Here is a 15,310-nt window from a genome sequence, read left to right on the forward strand (position 1 = left end):
ATCCATATATAAACTTATTTTATTCCTTTAATCTTAATTTTTATCTTCTGTTTATGCGAATTAAAGAGTAGAGGAAGAAACTTATTCTCTGATTGCTGTCGTTATTTCATGTTCTCATGAATAATTCAGATCCAATATAAAAAATCGACAACATAAAATTTTATGATATGCCGGAAAAAAGTTTTATTTTGTTTCATCTCTTTGGCTACATCTCCCTCTACTTTGCTCTAGTTTTTTTTGTGCTTCTTCTTGAATAATCTTGTCATACAAAACAAAAACTTCTTTTATCCCTAATTCTTGTTTTTCTTAACTTTTATACTTTATTTTGACAGGGAACAAATTTGTCGGGTTGCAAATCAAAAGAAATGTGATACATTAGGTTTAGCTGAATTAGGTACAATGTGCAAGCCAAATTCTTGTGCTATTGTTCAAGATAATGGCTTGTCTGCCGCCTTTACAATCGCTCATGAATTGGGACATGTGTAAGTATCAAAAAATCAAAATATGGAGGTCGTTTGCAAGTGATGTCGAGTATGTAGAGACATTTATAATTCAATGGAGCTTTGAACTTCCTTCAAAGCAGTTTACATCACTTAAACGACTCCCTTCAATGCTCAATAACTCAAACACAGTCGCGATTTCGATTCTAATTCATCACAAAACTCATTAAACTTTATTAGGTCATTGGTAACGCACAGTGTGTGTATATTTTAGCTCATTTCATTGAGCTCATACCTTAAACAGTTTTTGAATTTAAAATTCATAATCGTCACGGTATCCTTCTCAGCTAATAATGTAATTGAGACCACCAACGACACGCTCAATTAGCACGTTAATTTAATCAGTCAATAAAGCGTCACGCACTTTGCAATCGACGGATATTTTTTTCTCGTATCTGTCGATCATACCTTTGTAATGTAATGAAGCTTATTACATATCAGACTGAACAAAAAAGAATATTTCTGTATATTATTGAGGTTTTTTAACTCGGCACGTTTTTTTGCTGGTACGGAAAAGTAAATAAAACATATTCCTTCTCACTTATTCGAATGGATCAATTTACCATGCTCTTTTTGATGAATAAACGTTTGATTATCCGTTAATAATTTCATTAATTCAATCTTACAGCTCGTATATTGTAAGCAGTAAGCCCTTTTTTATGTCTTCTTAAACGCATGTTGTTTTCCTTCTGATGATCATATGATATGTGTGTGAATGTATGATATAAATAAATTGTAAATACTCACATATGTTAGGAAAATATTAGCTTTTATGTTTAGTGGCAATAAAGTCTCGTAATTTTTTTTATAGCACATATAACTGGAGAACATGAAATTTGAGACTTTAATTAAGAATTTTATTATTAAGCTTTTAACATTTTGTAGAAACATTCTTTTAAATTTATGCACTCACCTGTGATTGATAGATTTTATTGATTAAAATACATAACTTTTTGGTCAACCTTGAAAGCTTAATGGATCAAATTTCTAGATAAATTACGAAATATTCGATGAATGGAAAATTGTGATGTAAACTTACTGAGATGACTGAATTGTAAAGTGTTTGGTACAAAGTTTGAATTTTGAATTTCCGTTATGTATACTGAAATGACTGAAGTTTTACTTCAAACTTGAAATTACCGTTAATTTGTAACTTTGAAAATCAATCCAATTCAGTAAAATTATTGACTTGCAAACATTTTCATACAATGTTGCGTAACTTAAGCATCTTATACTCATTAAAATACATAAATTAATTTAAATTTACTGCACAATAAAGTTGTCAAACGCCGAAAAGTCTCTAAATCATGTTCAACATTTATAATAACGGATCTGATGAATTATGTCTCAAAAAAAGCCAATAAAAGCCCCCTAGAGTGTCTTGTCTCTTGACACTTTATCACAATTAACTACAATATTGATTTATTGACGAATAAAAATTTTTGATTTTTTATAATTTTTGATCACATTTTTGACGAAGACTTCTGAAAATCTAGATAAAAATTTTTGCATTAGTTGCTGACTGAGCTTTATGACTTCAAACCTTAATAAATATCTTTCTCGCCTGGTTTTCAATGGTAATCAAGTCATAAAATGTATGAGAATTAAAATAAATTGAGTTTTTATGACATGAAATTTGTAATAGTTATGATGCGTAAAAACAAAACATATTAATTAAGACTGTGTCTGAGTCTGTCTATGAATAAATGCTGACATACAAAAAAAAAGAGCATCAGCATATTTATAACATTTTATGTACATCATCATCATCATTAATATTGTCATTTATAAATTTTTTTCTTCTTCTTCTTCCGTCATCTTCCAAACAAACTTGTAGCCTGAACATGCCACACGATGATGACAAGAAATGTGAAAAATATCGAGGCAATGGAACCCATAAGCAAAACATCATGTCACGCATGTTAGATCATAACACACATCCGTGGTCGTGGTCAAATTGTTCGCGACACTATGCCACCGAATTTTTAGAGTAAGTATCAAATATCATGAGAATAAAGTTATCTATTTAAGGCTATTAAATGGTATATATTATTATTATGAGTAAATCACGTTGTATATGATTAATTAACTGATCATTGTATGGTCGCTCATTCATTACTCTAATGACCCTAAACTACTGCTGCTGCTGTTGCTGATACATGTGTGAATACATATGGTATTTACAATTTCATGGACATTTAGTAGATCATTTCATGCTTTGTTACGAAATTGAATTGAGCTGCGAAGATTAAGCCGTAGACACATTAGATCTATGGATTTAATTGTCTATTATTATTATAGTCATATACACCTCTGCCGCACCACAAAAACCACAGAATAAAACGATAATCATAATCGATTCTTCTACTTTATTTGTGTAGAATATGAAGAAATTTTTTTTTGTATTTTTTGTATATTGTAAGGCCTCGAATGACTATTCAAATACAATCTTCCAAATATTTACTCAATTGTGCGTCTATAGCATCACATTTGAAAGTGTAAAATAGGGAAATGAGTCTATTTATATATGTGGGAATTGTGTTTACAAAGAAATGTTTATGGTGAGTCTATTTGGGAGCCAAAAGTAGCAAAATGTTAAATTTATTGGGGCATTTTATGCTTTTTGAGGATGACAATCATTGAATTTAAAATAAAGAGGATACATTCTGAAAATTTATTGTTTTAAAAATAAAACTTAATTTCGAAAGTGAAATTTAACATTCGAAAATTGAATTTCGAAAATTCAACATTCGAAAATCAATTTCGAAATTGAAATTTAATATTCGAAATTGAATTTCGAAAGTGAAATTTAACATTCGAAAATCATTTTCGAAATTAAAATTTAGCCTTCGAAAATCTGAACAGATTCAACGAAAACAATAAAATTCTGTTAATTCCATCCCTTTAACCTCACCCAAGAGCTTCGCCCTTCAAAATTCAAATCCTCTACCTCGTAATCAAATCCCAAAAGCTGCCAATTAAACTTAAAAATACTTACGAATAATAAAAAATTTAATTTAATGAATACACATTGCATTTTTAATTGCTAGCGCCGACTGAAAGACCTCACGCCTGAATAATTTTTGCGCCTTTTTCTCAAATAAAAAAATTTGTTCATAGGCAGTCACAACAAGTAGTCAAATATGATATAAAATTCACTCGTGTAAATAAAATGCCTGATAATCTACAATTGTTTAAACTTAACAAAGCGCCAGGCAAATTTATTAATTTGTTTCTGCCTTAAAAATAATAAAAGAGTTTTTCGAGTTCATTTCGTATGCATGATTTCGAATGGATACACTTCGTGCTCGGTAAATGCAATTGCATTTAATTTCTTAGTAGCAAGTCTCAAATTATTTTTATTTCTTCTTATTTTATTCATTTTTTTTGTGCATAAAAAGAGCAAAGGAAAAAAATAATCAATTGTACAATCCAATCAACAAGTTTACGTGTACATACTTATGTCCATGAAGTTCATTAATGATCAGAACGTGCCCTGAATAAATCACAAAACAATTATGACACACAATATGTATTCTGTACTGGCAGAAAAAAATTTAAATAAATATATGAGCCTTTGTACTGTTTGCAATTAAATGCTAGTGATAAAAAGTATCTCGTTGACATCCATGCATTGCCATGTGGCGACGTATGGTCCGAGTTGCTGAAGAGAATGCAGTTCTGGATGGGGATTCAACTGGAATCGGGAGAGTTTCTGAGGTTGAACATATTTTGTGGGCTAGATTCTTAGTACTAAGGAAGGAAAGCTAGTCTTATTAGAAGCTAACAGACTATAGGATATTGAGCTATATCTAGGCAATTCTGCCAGTGTCATATTGAACCTACTGAAGCCTAGTCGTTAAGGAATTTGATGTTGTTGGGCCAACAAGCCGATATTCAATAACTTTTCTCGCTTTAGAATGATAAGGATTAAGGTTCAATTCCAACTAGAATCGTTCACAGTTTTTATAAGTGGTAGTGGAAACCCTAAGTCATAAACAAGAGTCAAAGCGTCTCTAAAACACTTGCGAAAGCCCACTGTTGAGTCGGAATGATCCAGATGCTCGTTTATTCTATTCAGCAATACTCTTAATATCAGCAATGCAATTGCCACAAAGCTCAAAAAGTCATCAGAACCCCCAAACCAGTGTCTTTGTCCTCTTAAATTTTTCACAACTTCGCTAATTTCCTCGTCCATTAGTTATGCTGTTCTTATGGCACACGGACGACATAATGTATATTTATGACCACTTATTAATGAAGACGAGATGTGAACATTTACAAAAGAAAGTGCCCGAACAGCATTCTTTACTCATTTTTCGGTCGTTCTACTGCATTTCGGAGCACTGATGCTCATTATTGTTGCAATGTCAATTCCAAAATAAAATTATATTAAATATTTATTTTTATTAAAACAGACGAAAAATATACCAAAAAATTAATGAATGAAATGACTGTGTATAAAATAAATAAATGAATGAATGAATTTACTGTTTTGTCATCTTGATCAAACTTGATCAATGTCATGAAACTGAGAAAATAAATTGCTAAAGACTATAAAAGGAAGACAAAACATACAAAAAAATATCTTATTAGAGATAAGGGGTTGATTTATAAATGATGTTAATGCTGAGTCACTATAGAGTATGCCTCTATATTCCTTAAACATTCAGCCATCATTAATGAACAACCCCCATGAAAAAAATCATTTATTAAGCCATAATAAAACAGTAATAATCTTAACTCAATCATCAATTTACAGTCGTGAACAAAGCTCCTGTTTATTGGATAAGCCACACCGTAATATGATTGAGAAATCAGGCAACACAATGTTAGCAGGTGAAAAGTTTACTGATGATCAGCAATGTGAGCTCGTGTTTGGCCATGGAGCAAGAATTTGCTCGTACATGCCTAAATGTAGTCGATTATGGTGTAGTCAAAACAATCAAGAAGATCATGGTTGTCGTACGCAACATATGCCATGGGCTGATGGAACAACATGCGGTGAGAATCAATGGTGTCAAAAAGGTGAATGCGTGACTAGAAATCGATCGGCATTAGCACCCATTCATGGAGGATGGGGAGAATGGAGCGAGTAAGTATTTTGTATGCCAATGGGTCATGACCGAAACTTGATGTAGATCTAGTAATCTAATTTCCAACCTTTTGTTTACTTCCTCTCTTCCTAATTTCCATATAATAGGTTTGGTGATTGTTCGAGAACATGTGGTGGAGGCGTTCAATCGGCTGTCAGAAAATGTGACAATCCAACACCAGCAAATGGTGGAAAATTCTGTGTCGGACAAAAAATTCAACATCGATCGTGCAACACACAAGATTGTCCCGATGATAAGCTCGATTTTCGTGCCGAACAATGTAGTCGCTTTGATAACAATAAATTTAATTTGGAATTACAAAGAGATGCAAAATGGCTGCCGAAATACGGTCTGCCTGAGAAAGATGAATGCAAGCTATTCTGTCGATTGGAAGAGACATCATCATACTTTGAGCTTGCTAATCGAGTTGTTGATGGAACTCCATGTTCATACAATACATTTGATAAATGCATCAACGGTCTTTGTGTTCCGGCTGGATGTGACAATGAACTTTACTCAACAGCCGAAGTGGATATGTGTGGCGTGTGCAAAGGCAAGAATGAGACATGTGAGAGCTATTATGGCAATTTGACGCATTACCAATTCCGCGAGAAGGCAAATTATCAAAGTAACTACTTTATATTTCCTGTTGTGACAATTCCAAAGGGTGCTACAAACATTGAAATTCTTCAAGCTGGTCTTGAAGATGACCGTAATTATATTGCATTGAGAGACGATCAGGACAACTACATTCTCAACGATTTACATCATATTGAAGGGAATCATAAGAAGATTTATTATGGTGGCGTGACATTGGAATATAACGGTGGTAAAAGTTCATTTGAACGCGTAAACTCAACCTACGCGTTACAGTTGAAACGTGAATTAAAAATTGACATTTTATCGTTCACACCGCCTACAAGGATTGAAGATTATGTCATTAAATTCTCATATACTCGATCTGATATGGGAAAGAATGTCTTAACAAATCAAATTACTAACAATTACAACAGTAATAATAATGATTATAATACGGTTAAGAAACAGTATGGATGGCAAATGCAAGAATGGACTAATTGCAGTAATATTTGTCATGGCAAGCAAATTCGAAAGGCATCATGCGTCGAGTCCAATTCAAAAACGATTGTTAACGAGAATTATTGCCGTAGTACTGCAAAACCATACGACGATTATCGTGAATGCAATACTGATTGTCGATTGGGATGGCAGGTATATAAATCTGATTGTTCAGTCAATTGTGGCGATGGAAATCGAACAATTAAATATGAATGCGTGCAACGTTTCGACCGAAGTGATCAACAATATAAGATTGTCGATAGGAATCATTGTCCTCATCGTTCAGAGACAACAACATTTGAGCCATGCTCACAGGCGTGCAATGAAGTTCTTTGGTTCTACGGTGAATGGAGTCCGGTGAGTTGTTTCTTTTGTATACATTTTGAATGGATTAATTGATTAATTATGTGACACGATGGATGCATTAAGATTGGAATCTTTTTTTGGAGATTAATTAGATACATGAGAAAATAATTTGTTCATTTTGTGAATGTTATCTTTTGGATCTTTCAGGAAATTTGTTTAATTGAAGTCTTGTGTCTTACTTTTAGTGTTTTTAATGACTTTTATCTGATTTTTTTAATGGATTTGTAACTGAATTTAATGAACAAACAAGTTTCAACTTTCGAAATCGAAAGCTGATTTCGAAAACGAATTCGAATTTTCGGCTTAAATTTTCGAAAACAGAACTCAAATTCAAGTTTTTGATCACTGAATTTGAGTTCGATTTTTCGAAAACGAAACTCGAATTCGAATTTTCGAGAAAAAAAATTCGAGTTCGAATTTTCGAAAATAGAACTCGAATTTCCATATTCAAAAAATGAACATTAGTTCAAATTTTCGAAAATCAATCTCAATTTCGAACAAACATATGTTACAGAACTAATCAATAAATCCCAAGAATCGCAAGAAATCGATTAAGATGTTTTCAATTTTTGTAAATTTTCTTCTTATCCTCCATTCTTCTCCTTTATCTCTTCCCTAAAATAAAACAATTTACATGAGCAGTGCTCGAGATCGTGTGGTGGAGGCAAGCAGAACCGAACTTCCATGTGCTTATCAGATCCGGTTCATCGTCGACAAGTTCATGAAAAATACTGTAGTCACCTGCGTCGTGAAGAGCTGGTTCGATATTGCAATCAAGATGTCAGTTGTGCAGAGTGGGCGTACGGAGACTCTTCTCCCGTAAGTTCTTTTTTTATTAGCATTTAAATGAAAAACCATAAATTTTATTTGTATTAGATCGAAATGAATATCACAAAAAAAAACAAACATTTTGTATATCAGTATTGATCTTGTCTTGGCTTCCAAAAACATATTAATTTAACATTTTGATTTGCATTTTTGAGAAAAAATTTTTCTTTGCCTTATTTGGACGACTTTTTTGGCCCTAAATTTAAGTTATTTTAATGAAGAAAAATTCAAAATTGAAGCAAAAATTTCTTCTCACCTTTTTTTACTGATTGGAATTGAAAATTTTTCTTTTACTGATTGGCTTGAACTCTATAGAACATATACACATACTATATATATCCTTTAGATGTCCATTGTCGATTTACATGCTCATTTATTAATTTTGTTAATATTAATTTTTATTTAACGACTATGTATCATAATCATTTGTGTTCCTGTCTAGTGTTCCGTTACATGTGGAATAGGTCAGCAAACGACCGTAATTTATTGCAAACAAAATAATGAAATTGTAAATCCTTCGCTCTGTTCAAGTCCACAACCTAAAGAAATCATTAAACAATGCATTATGCCGAAATGTGATTCTGTAAGTAGATAATGAAAAAAATTTGAATTTTGTTTATATTTTGTTTTATCTTTTGCAATATTTCATAAGAGAGAAATTATTAAGTATGAAGGTCATCCTTGACACGAGACAATAACTTGGGTGACTATAGCGCATTTTTGCATTTGTTTGGATGGAATTTTGAATAAATATTTTAAAAAGTTGAGTTTTTCAATTTCGAAATTGAAATTTTACTTTCGAAAATTAACTTTTCACTTTCGAAAATCAACTTTTCACTTTCGAAAATAAATCTTTTCACTTTCGAAAATCAACTTTTCACTTTCGAAAATTAAGTTTTCATTTTCGAAAATGAGTAAGTTTAAATCACCAGAAAATGCCTCAAAATTCACCAACTATCATGCAAAAGTGCGCTAATAAAAACAGTTAAGACCAAAAACAGAAAACTAAATTTATTTTAGAAGGTAAATTCATTGATTGGCTTTCATTATAATACGTGTATAATTTATTTATTAATTCTTATCTTTATCTATCCGCTGTCTTATTAGTTTTTTCTTAATTCATTACAACATTCATTCATTTTTTTTTTCATTCATTACATTCTCTCGTTTCTGTCTCTTACTCATTTCGCATTTAATGAAAATTAAGAAGTCAGAAGTAAGGAAAGATTGAAGGATTAAAGCGCATTTTTTGTGGATAATTGAAGATTTTTCCTGCTAAACTGATAGTTTGGTGACTTCGACTAAGAATCTAGACTTTAAATGCTTGTCCAATACCAAAACCTTCGATTTCCATGCAGTCCACATTAAAAATGTCTTAATCCTTAATGGAAGATTATCAATCACTTCAAATTCGAGTAAAATGCAATCAATTCGCAACAGAAATGAACTTGAAAGTAGAATCAATCTTAATAACTTTTTGATGGAGAAATCAACTTTTTTGATAAATGCTTCAAGTGCCCGCATCTCTTAAGAATATGATAATGAGAATATGATGAATTTTCAGTGTATACACGTGGATCCTACTTGAGTTTGAAGTTGAAATTTCTGCAGTGATTCATTCATATTAAACCGTGAGAAATTCGATATTTAATGGATTATAATTTAAAGGATTTATGTCCAAATTAAAGAAGAATCTCATCCATTGAGAATCTCTTTTATCTTGACTCCATAAAGTCGCATTGTCGACACTAAAATCAAAGTATTTTTATGTCATCAAACTAGATTCATTTAACTCTATTAAAATACCCAAATCGATGCCAAATGTCCCAACTTTATCCACTAAAACTATGCTCATAACTTGTCTTCTTATTACTTTCATATTTTATTTATCTTAATTTTATCTTTTCATCATACATTTTATAAGCATTTCTTCTCCATCATTTATCGTAACGCAATATGTTTTATGAGATGAACTTTAATGTTACTTAATTTTGTTTTATGTTTTTCAATCTTTTCTTTCCTCTTTCCTCTCGTTTCCTTCTCACTCTTTTCATTTTTTTGATTAATTAAATTGCTTTTATGCTTTTAATAATAACAAACAAACATACATATGACTTTAGTAAAATACACATTAGGATGTACAGAAGAAATTAAGATGAGAAGAAAAAGTCTTTTCTTATCGACATTGAAATGGAAGTTTGACAGTCAATATTGATGGTTGATTGGCTGATGACGCTGTTTTTTTATTGTGGGAAATGAGGATTGAGTGTTTATTGAGATTTGTAGGTCAATTGATTCTCGAAAGTTGACTAGATTTGACCAATAACTACAAAAATTGAGTCAAAATGACCAAAACTTAACAAGAATGATTAAAACTGAGCAAAATGCCCAAAATTGAGCAACATTGTCAAAACAGCATTGTTGACCAAAACTGAGCAAAAGACTTAAACTGCCCGACTAAAACTGAGCAAAAATGTCCAAAACTGGGCAAAGTTGACTAAAACTGAGCAACATTGACTGAAACTGAGAAACAATGTCCAAAACTGGGCAACAATGACCAAAACTGAGCAACAGAGACCAAAACTGAGCAACAGAGACCAAAACTGAGCAAAATTGTTCAAAAAATGACCGACTTTAAACATGAACTAATCATTTTACAGACAATCAGCCACAATTCACAATATCTCAAGCCAATTTCCCACACAGTGAACAGCGCTAACATTTTTAATCGATAATTGACTTTTCTTCTCGTCCATAATAGAAATTTAATTCCACAATTTATGTTTACACATCTCTTTTGCAATTTCTATTTTCGTTCTCTGTATGTTGAATAAATAATAAAATCAACAATCTAGGTTCAGAAAACGTCTATAGTAGATGTTTCAGCAGCACGAAATCGATTTATTCCAAGATTTACTGACCCCACAACAACAGTATTTAATTTAAACAATGTTAATTACATTGAAACTACCACACCAATGATTGCAAAATATGAATGGAGAACGGGTCGATGGGGCGAGTGTTCAGTCTCTTGCGGAGAGAAGGGTGGAAGGAAAATTAGAACAGTTAAATGTACAGATCCGCAGTCAAATTTCGATATCGTTGAAGATCATCTCTGTGATCAGACGCAAAAGCCTGTTAATGTTACGAATTGTAATGAGTTTAGGTGTCCACAATGGAATTGGGGAAAATGGGGAAAGGTATGTTGATTAGTATGCACAATTGTCTACACCATACACATACACAGAAACACATTTTTGAAAAGATTAGAAGACATAAAGGAAGGAAATTTGATGTGTAAAAAGTTGAATTTGCAGACGGTTTAATTTAAAATGCAAAAAACCGTTAAAATTTGAATTTTTCATTGCCGTTAAAATTTGAATTTTTCATAACCGTTAGACAATTTGAACATTCTTGACCGTTCAAATTTGAATTTTTTGTGACCGTTAAATTTGAATTTTTCATAACAATTTAATTTGATCAATACTAAAAAATGAAAACTTCCTTAAGCACATCACATTTCCTTCCCCAAAAAAACAAAAACAAAAATCTATTTAAAAAAATTCATTAATTAATTCTAAATGTATTTTTATATCATTATCATATCATCTATATCAATATTTAGTGTACTAACGAGTGTAAGCGCGAACGTCAAGTTGTTTGTCAAGATCATCGTGGCAATATTTTGAAAGATCAATGTCCTCTCGAAATGGAACCTCATAAGTCCGAAGCATGTTGTCACTTTAGATGGAGAGCTATATGGAAACCAGTATGCATTACAACTTTTTAAAATCCTTGAAAGCTATGTATGATTCCATCCATCCAATTTCACACGACATAATGAGAAAGAAAACATTTTTTTTATGACTTATTTGTTTAATGGAATTTTGTTTTATTGTTCCATAAAAAGATAGATGGAAAGGTTGAAGGACATGCTGTATAGCTTTCAAGAATTTTATCAAATATGCTGCATTTAAATGGTTCACATTCTAATATATCTAACTTTCTTCTTGCCAAATGTATCAAAACAGTGTTCAGCAAATTGTGGAACAGGTTATCGAACAAAGGAAGCTGTTTGCATGCGTCTATATCCAAAATCATTGGACAATCCACATCCAATTAAAAATGGTACACGCGTCGATCCTAAATATTGTGCCCATATGGAAAAGCCAGCATATGAGAGATCGAAGAAAGTTTGTAAGAACAAACAGCCATGCATTCATGCATTTAGATGGGTGATTGGCCCGTGGCTTAAGGTGAGTTATACAAACTGCTGTTGCTGACCATGATTGTATGCATGACTGTACATATATATAAAAAAACACATATATTTTATTATTATTGACCTTTATGATATGCAAAGCGTGATGATTTACAATATCTCAATTTATGCTTCTTTATAAGACCCCTAAAGACCTCAGAGATGAGATGATGTTAATAAGATGCAGAAGAAAGACATCAAAGATGACGATTCATCTCTTTTGCAATAAAAAAAAATATGAAAAATCTCCTCATATTAATTATTATCTTCTTTCAATTTCCATTCACAGTGCTCTAGTGGATGCGGCTCAGGTTATACAACAAGAAACGTTACGTGCACAAACGGACATATCGAATCGCCGAATGAATGTACCGAACAGCGTCCTATTAAATACAAACAATGCGAAAATAAAAATCATTGCCGTTGGCGGTACGGAAAGTGGAAAAATTGCACTTGTGCTGGCTATCAGAAGAGACGTATTACATGTTGGGATGGATATAAGAATAAAGCAGCTACCAACTGTCCCGATGAAGACAAACCAATTTCACGACAGAGATGTAATGCACCACCAAACTGTGAGTTATTTTTCAGTTAAACTTTCTTTACAGGACGTAGGTAAAGCTAGCTTATACCCCTGAGTTGATGACCTACCAAGCACTTCCTTTATTGCCCTACTAAGTTAATTTATTAAACAAAATATTTCTTTTATTATCTCAATTCAAACATCGCATGATTTAGGTTCATGCAAGAGTATCCAACACTACAAGCGAACGAGAACGGATGGCGAATATAAAATCAATATTCGAGGGCGTGAAGTGGAAATTTATTGTCATAATATGAATTCAGATAGTCCATCGGAATTCGTAACATTACGGAAAGGAAATCAGGAAAACTATTCATTATTCTACAGTAAGCGTACAACTGATATGTCGAAATGCGAAAATGGGAAGGGCATTCATGACGAGTCCATTCATTATGGCACAACGAGATTTAATAAAGTTCGTATCAACATCAACACACTTCAAATAATTGACGATGATTATCAATTTTCGCATACGGTCGGAAGACCGCAGAAATATGCAACGGGCGGTGATTGTTACAGCAATTCTGGCTCGTGTCCACAAGGTGATTTCTTTGTTAACTTGGAAGGCACTGGCTTCAGAATACGACCGAACATGATGTGGGAAGCGAATGGAACAAATTCAACAATAGAATATCAAATTAGGGTAATTTGTGCTTGTCACACGCATGAATATGAGGCGTAGACACTTAATTGTTGGCTATTAATTGATGAGGATTGGGTTGATCGGATGTATTGTTATTTTAATTGGATGTAGGATCGTCAATCTGTGCTCAATGATGAGTTGCTTACGAGTTGATGATTTGTTTGCTTGTCAGGATGTTCTGCTTACTTTTAATTATATTACTTGATTTTGTCTATACTTACTGTGTAGTTTATCAAGAGATTACTTGATTCAGCTCCTTAAAACTGTAATTATGTTGATTTTCACTGAACTTTTCACTTTATTTTTACCAAAACAAAATACCAGAACCTTACAATAAAATTGTAGGGTTTTGAAAAAGTTGCATCAAAATTCGAATCTGAGAAATCCGTTAAATTTCAAAAATAGACCAAATCATTTGTTTTCGTGTTTATTTCTGCCAAATCTAATCATAAACACAATACAAAGCTACTAAATATTCAGTTATTGAAATTCCAACAACCTTTACATCGCCAAAATAGCCTCCAGCAGTGTCTAAACCTTGAACTTCAAACAATCATTTCCTAATCGTTGTTCCTTTTGTTTATTATTTATTTCACAGCTCGAAAAGCCATATCACAAAGTCAGAGCTCGATGCGGCGGCTATTGCGGGACATGTCGGCCAACGCACCGAGGTATCTACTTAGACGTACTTTGAAGTAATTAAAAAAAAATGTATTTAAATTGAGATAATATGAAGTCAGTCAGTACTTGAAGTGAAAAAATGTTGTTAGGATTTTTTATTATTATTATGTATTTAAAAAACAAAAACACAACAATGATTATTTAATTTTCGCATGACCGAGATGAGAATAGTCAGCTAGAGACAGAGGGAGATAATTTTCGTTAAGAAAGCTTCTCCTTTTTAAGAATATTTTTTGGGAGAATAAGGGCAACCACAAACGTATATCTTAAGCATTTTCAATTGTGCCTTAAATAATTGAAAAATGATCTCTACCAAAAAAATAATTTCAATAACAAAATAATGCAAATGACAAGTTGCTCCGTTTTATCGAGCAACTGATGTTATTAAAATTTAATGAAATATAATGAAAAAAAAATTGAAAAAAAAAACTGTAAAATGTAAAATTTGTAAAACTGTAGAAAATTAATAATAATAAAAATGTAGAAGAAACTGAAATGCACGTATGACGTTGGACCATCGACTCCATTTTGCGTCTGTGGGGTTTTTGAAGTTCCCATTCAGTTGAGGATTTTCTTGTCCCGAGGTAAAGCTTTAGCGATGAGATGTTAAGTGCCTCATTTTAGTTCAGATTTTTTTTTACTATTACTAACATTATTCAGACATAAGTCTACTTAAATTAATGTAAATTACTGTGAATCTTAGTAAGATATACCATTATACAATAGAGAAATTCGTGATTCCTAGTCATTTCCAAGCAGCATCAAAATTAATGGCCATCCGAGTTCCATCAAAACGACAAATTTTTTGACTTTCCATCTATTCCACCTAAATTTTGAATTTCATTTAACTAATAGCTGAATTAATTTGTGTTATGGATTTGGGGGGTTTTGGAGGTTATGTGGGGGAGTCATGGTATGGTCAAAGGCAATCGTGGGCAACTTGTGCGGCTATAAAACACCAGGCTATCGCCAAGTACTAGGTCTAAGACTATGGTTGGACAGTACTGGTCAACTGGCATCTTAGTAGCCTTATCCTTATTCACATCCCAACACCCTCCAAACCCCATTCATTCCTAAACAAAACCCTCTCAATACCACAACATCTTCCCATGTGCGTGCCTCGAACAAATCCAATCTCCCATACATCCACCAAAAAATCAATTAAAAATATTCCGGTTACTGGGTCAGTATAAATTGCAGCTATTTTAGTGATGAAATCACTTTTTGAGAAGAAAAAAATTGTTGATGAAATTTCAAAAAATAATAAAAATTTCA

The 15,310-nt window shown here is 32.3% G+C and overlaps 1 protein-coding gene across 4 annotated transcripts in view; it reads left to right on the forward strand.

Moving 5' to 3' along the window:
* AdamTS-A (ADAM metallopeptidase with thrombospondin type 1 motif A) overlaps window positions 1-14,969 on the forward strand; it is an 88,472-nt gene extending 73,503 nt beyond the window's left edge. For 2 of the 4 annotated variants that reach the window (XM_070644032.1, XM_070644033.1), the window contains exons 10-21: window positions 333-482; window positions 2,338-2,490; window positions 5,263-5,595; window positions 5,704-7,030; window positions 7,682-7,858; window positions 8,310-8,450; window positions 10,723-11,067; window positions 11,493-11,636; window positions 11,899-12,123; window positions 12,418-12,703; window positions 12,867-13,354; window positions 13,953-14,969. In XM_070644032.1, the coding sequence (XP_070500133.1) occupies window positions 333-482; window positions 2,338-2,490; window positions 5,263-5,595; window positions 5,704-7,030; window positions 7,682-7,858; window positions 8,310-8,450; window positions 10,723-11,067; window positions 11,493-11,636; window positions 11,899-12,123; window positions 12,418-12,703; window positions 12,867-13,354; window positions 13,953-14,048 (3,865 nt within the window). In that variant the 3' untranslated portion in view covers window positions 14,049-14,969. The remainder of the gene's footprint in view (window positions 1-332; window positions 483-2,337; window positions 2,491-5,262; window positions 5,596-5,703; window positions 7,031-7,681; window positions 7,859-8,309; window positions 8,451-10,722; window positions 11,068-11,492; window positions 11,637-11,898; window positions 12,124-12,417; window positions 12,704-12,866; window positions 13,355-13,952) is intronic. The other 2 variants (XM_070644035.1, XM_070644034.1) reach the window with 2 other exon arrangements.
* The last annotated feature ends 341 nt before the right edge of the window (window positions 14,970-15,310 follow it).

The sequence above is a fragment of the Chironomus tepperi genome, unplaced genomic scaffold (genome assembly GCF_022539635.2).
Source record: "Chironomus tepperi strain 1889 unplaced genomic scaffold, CSIRO-AGI_Ctep_v1 contig_335, whole genome shotgun sequence".
NCBI classification, from domain to species: Eukaryota; Metazoa; Arthropoda; class Insecta; order Diptera; family Chironomidae; genus Chironomus; species Chironomus tepperi.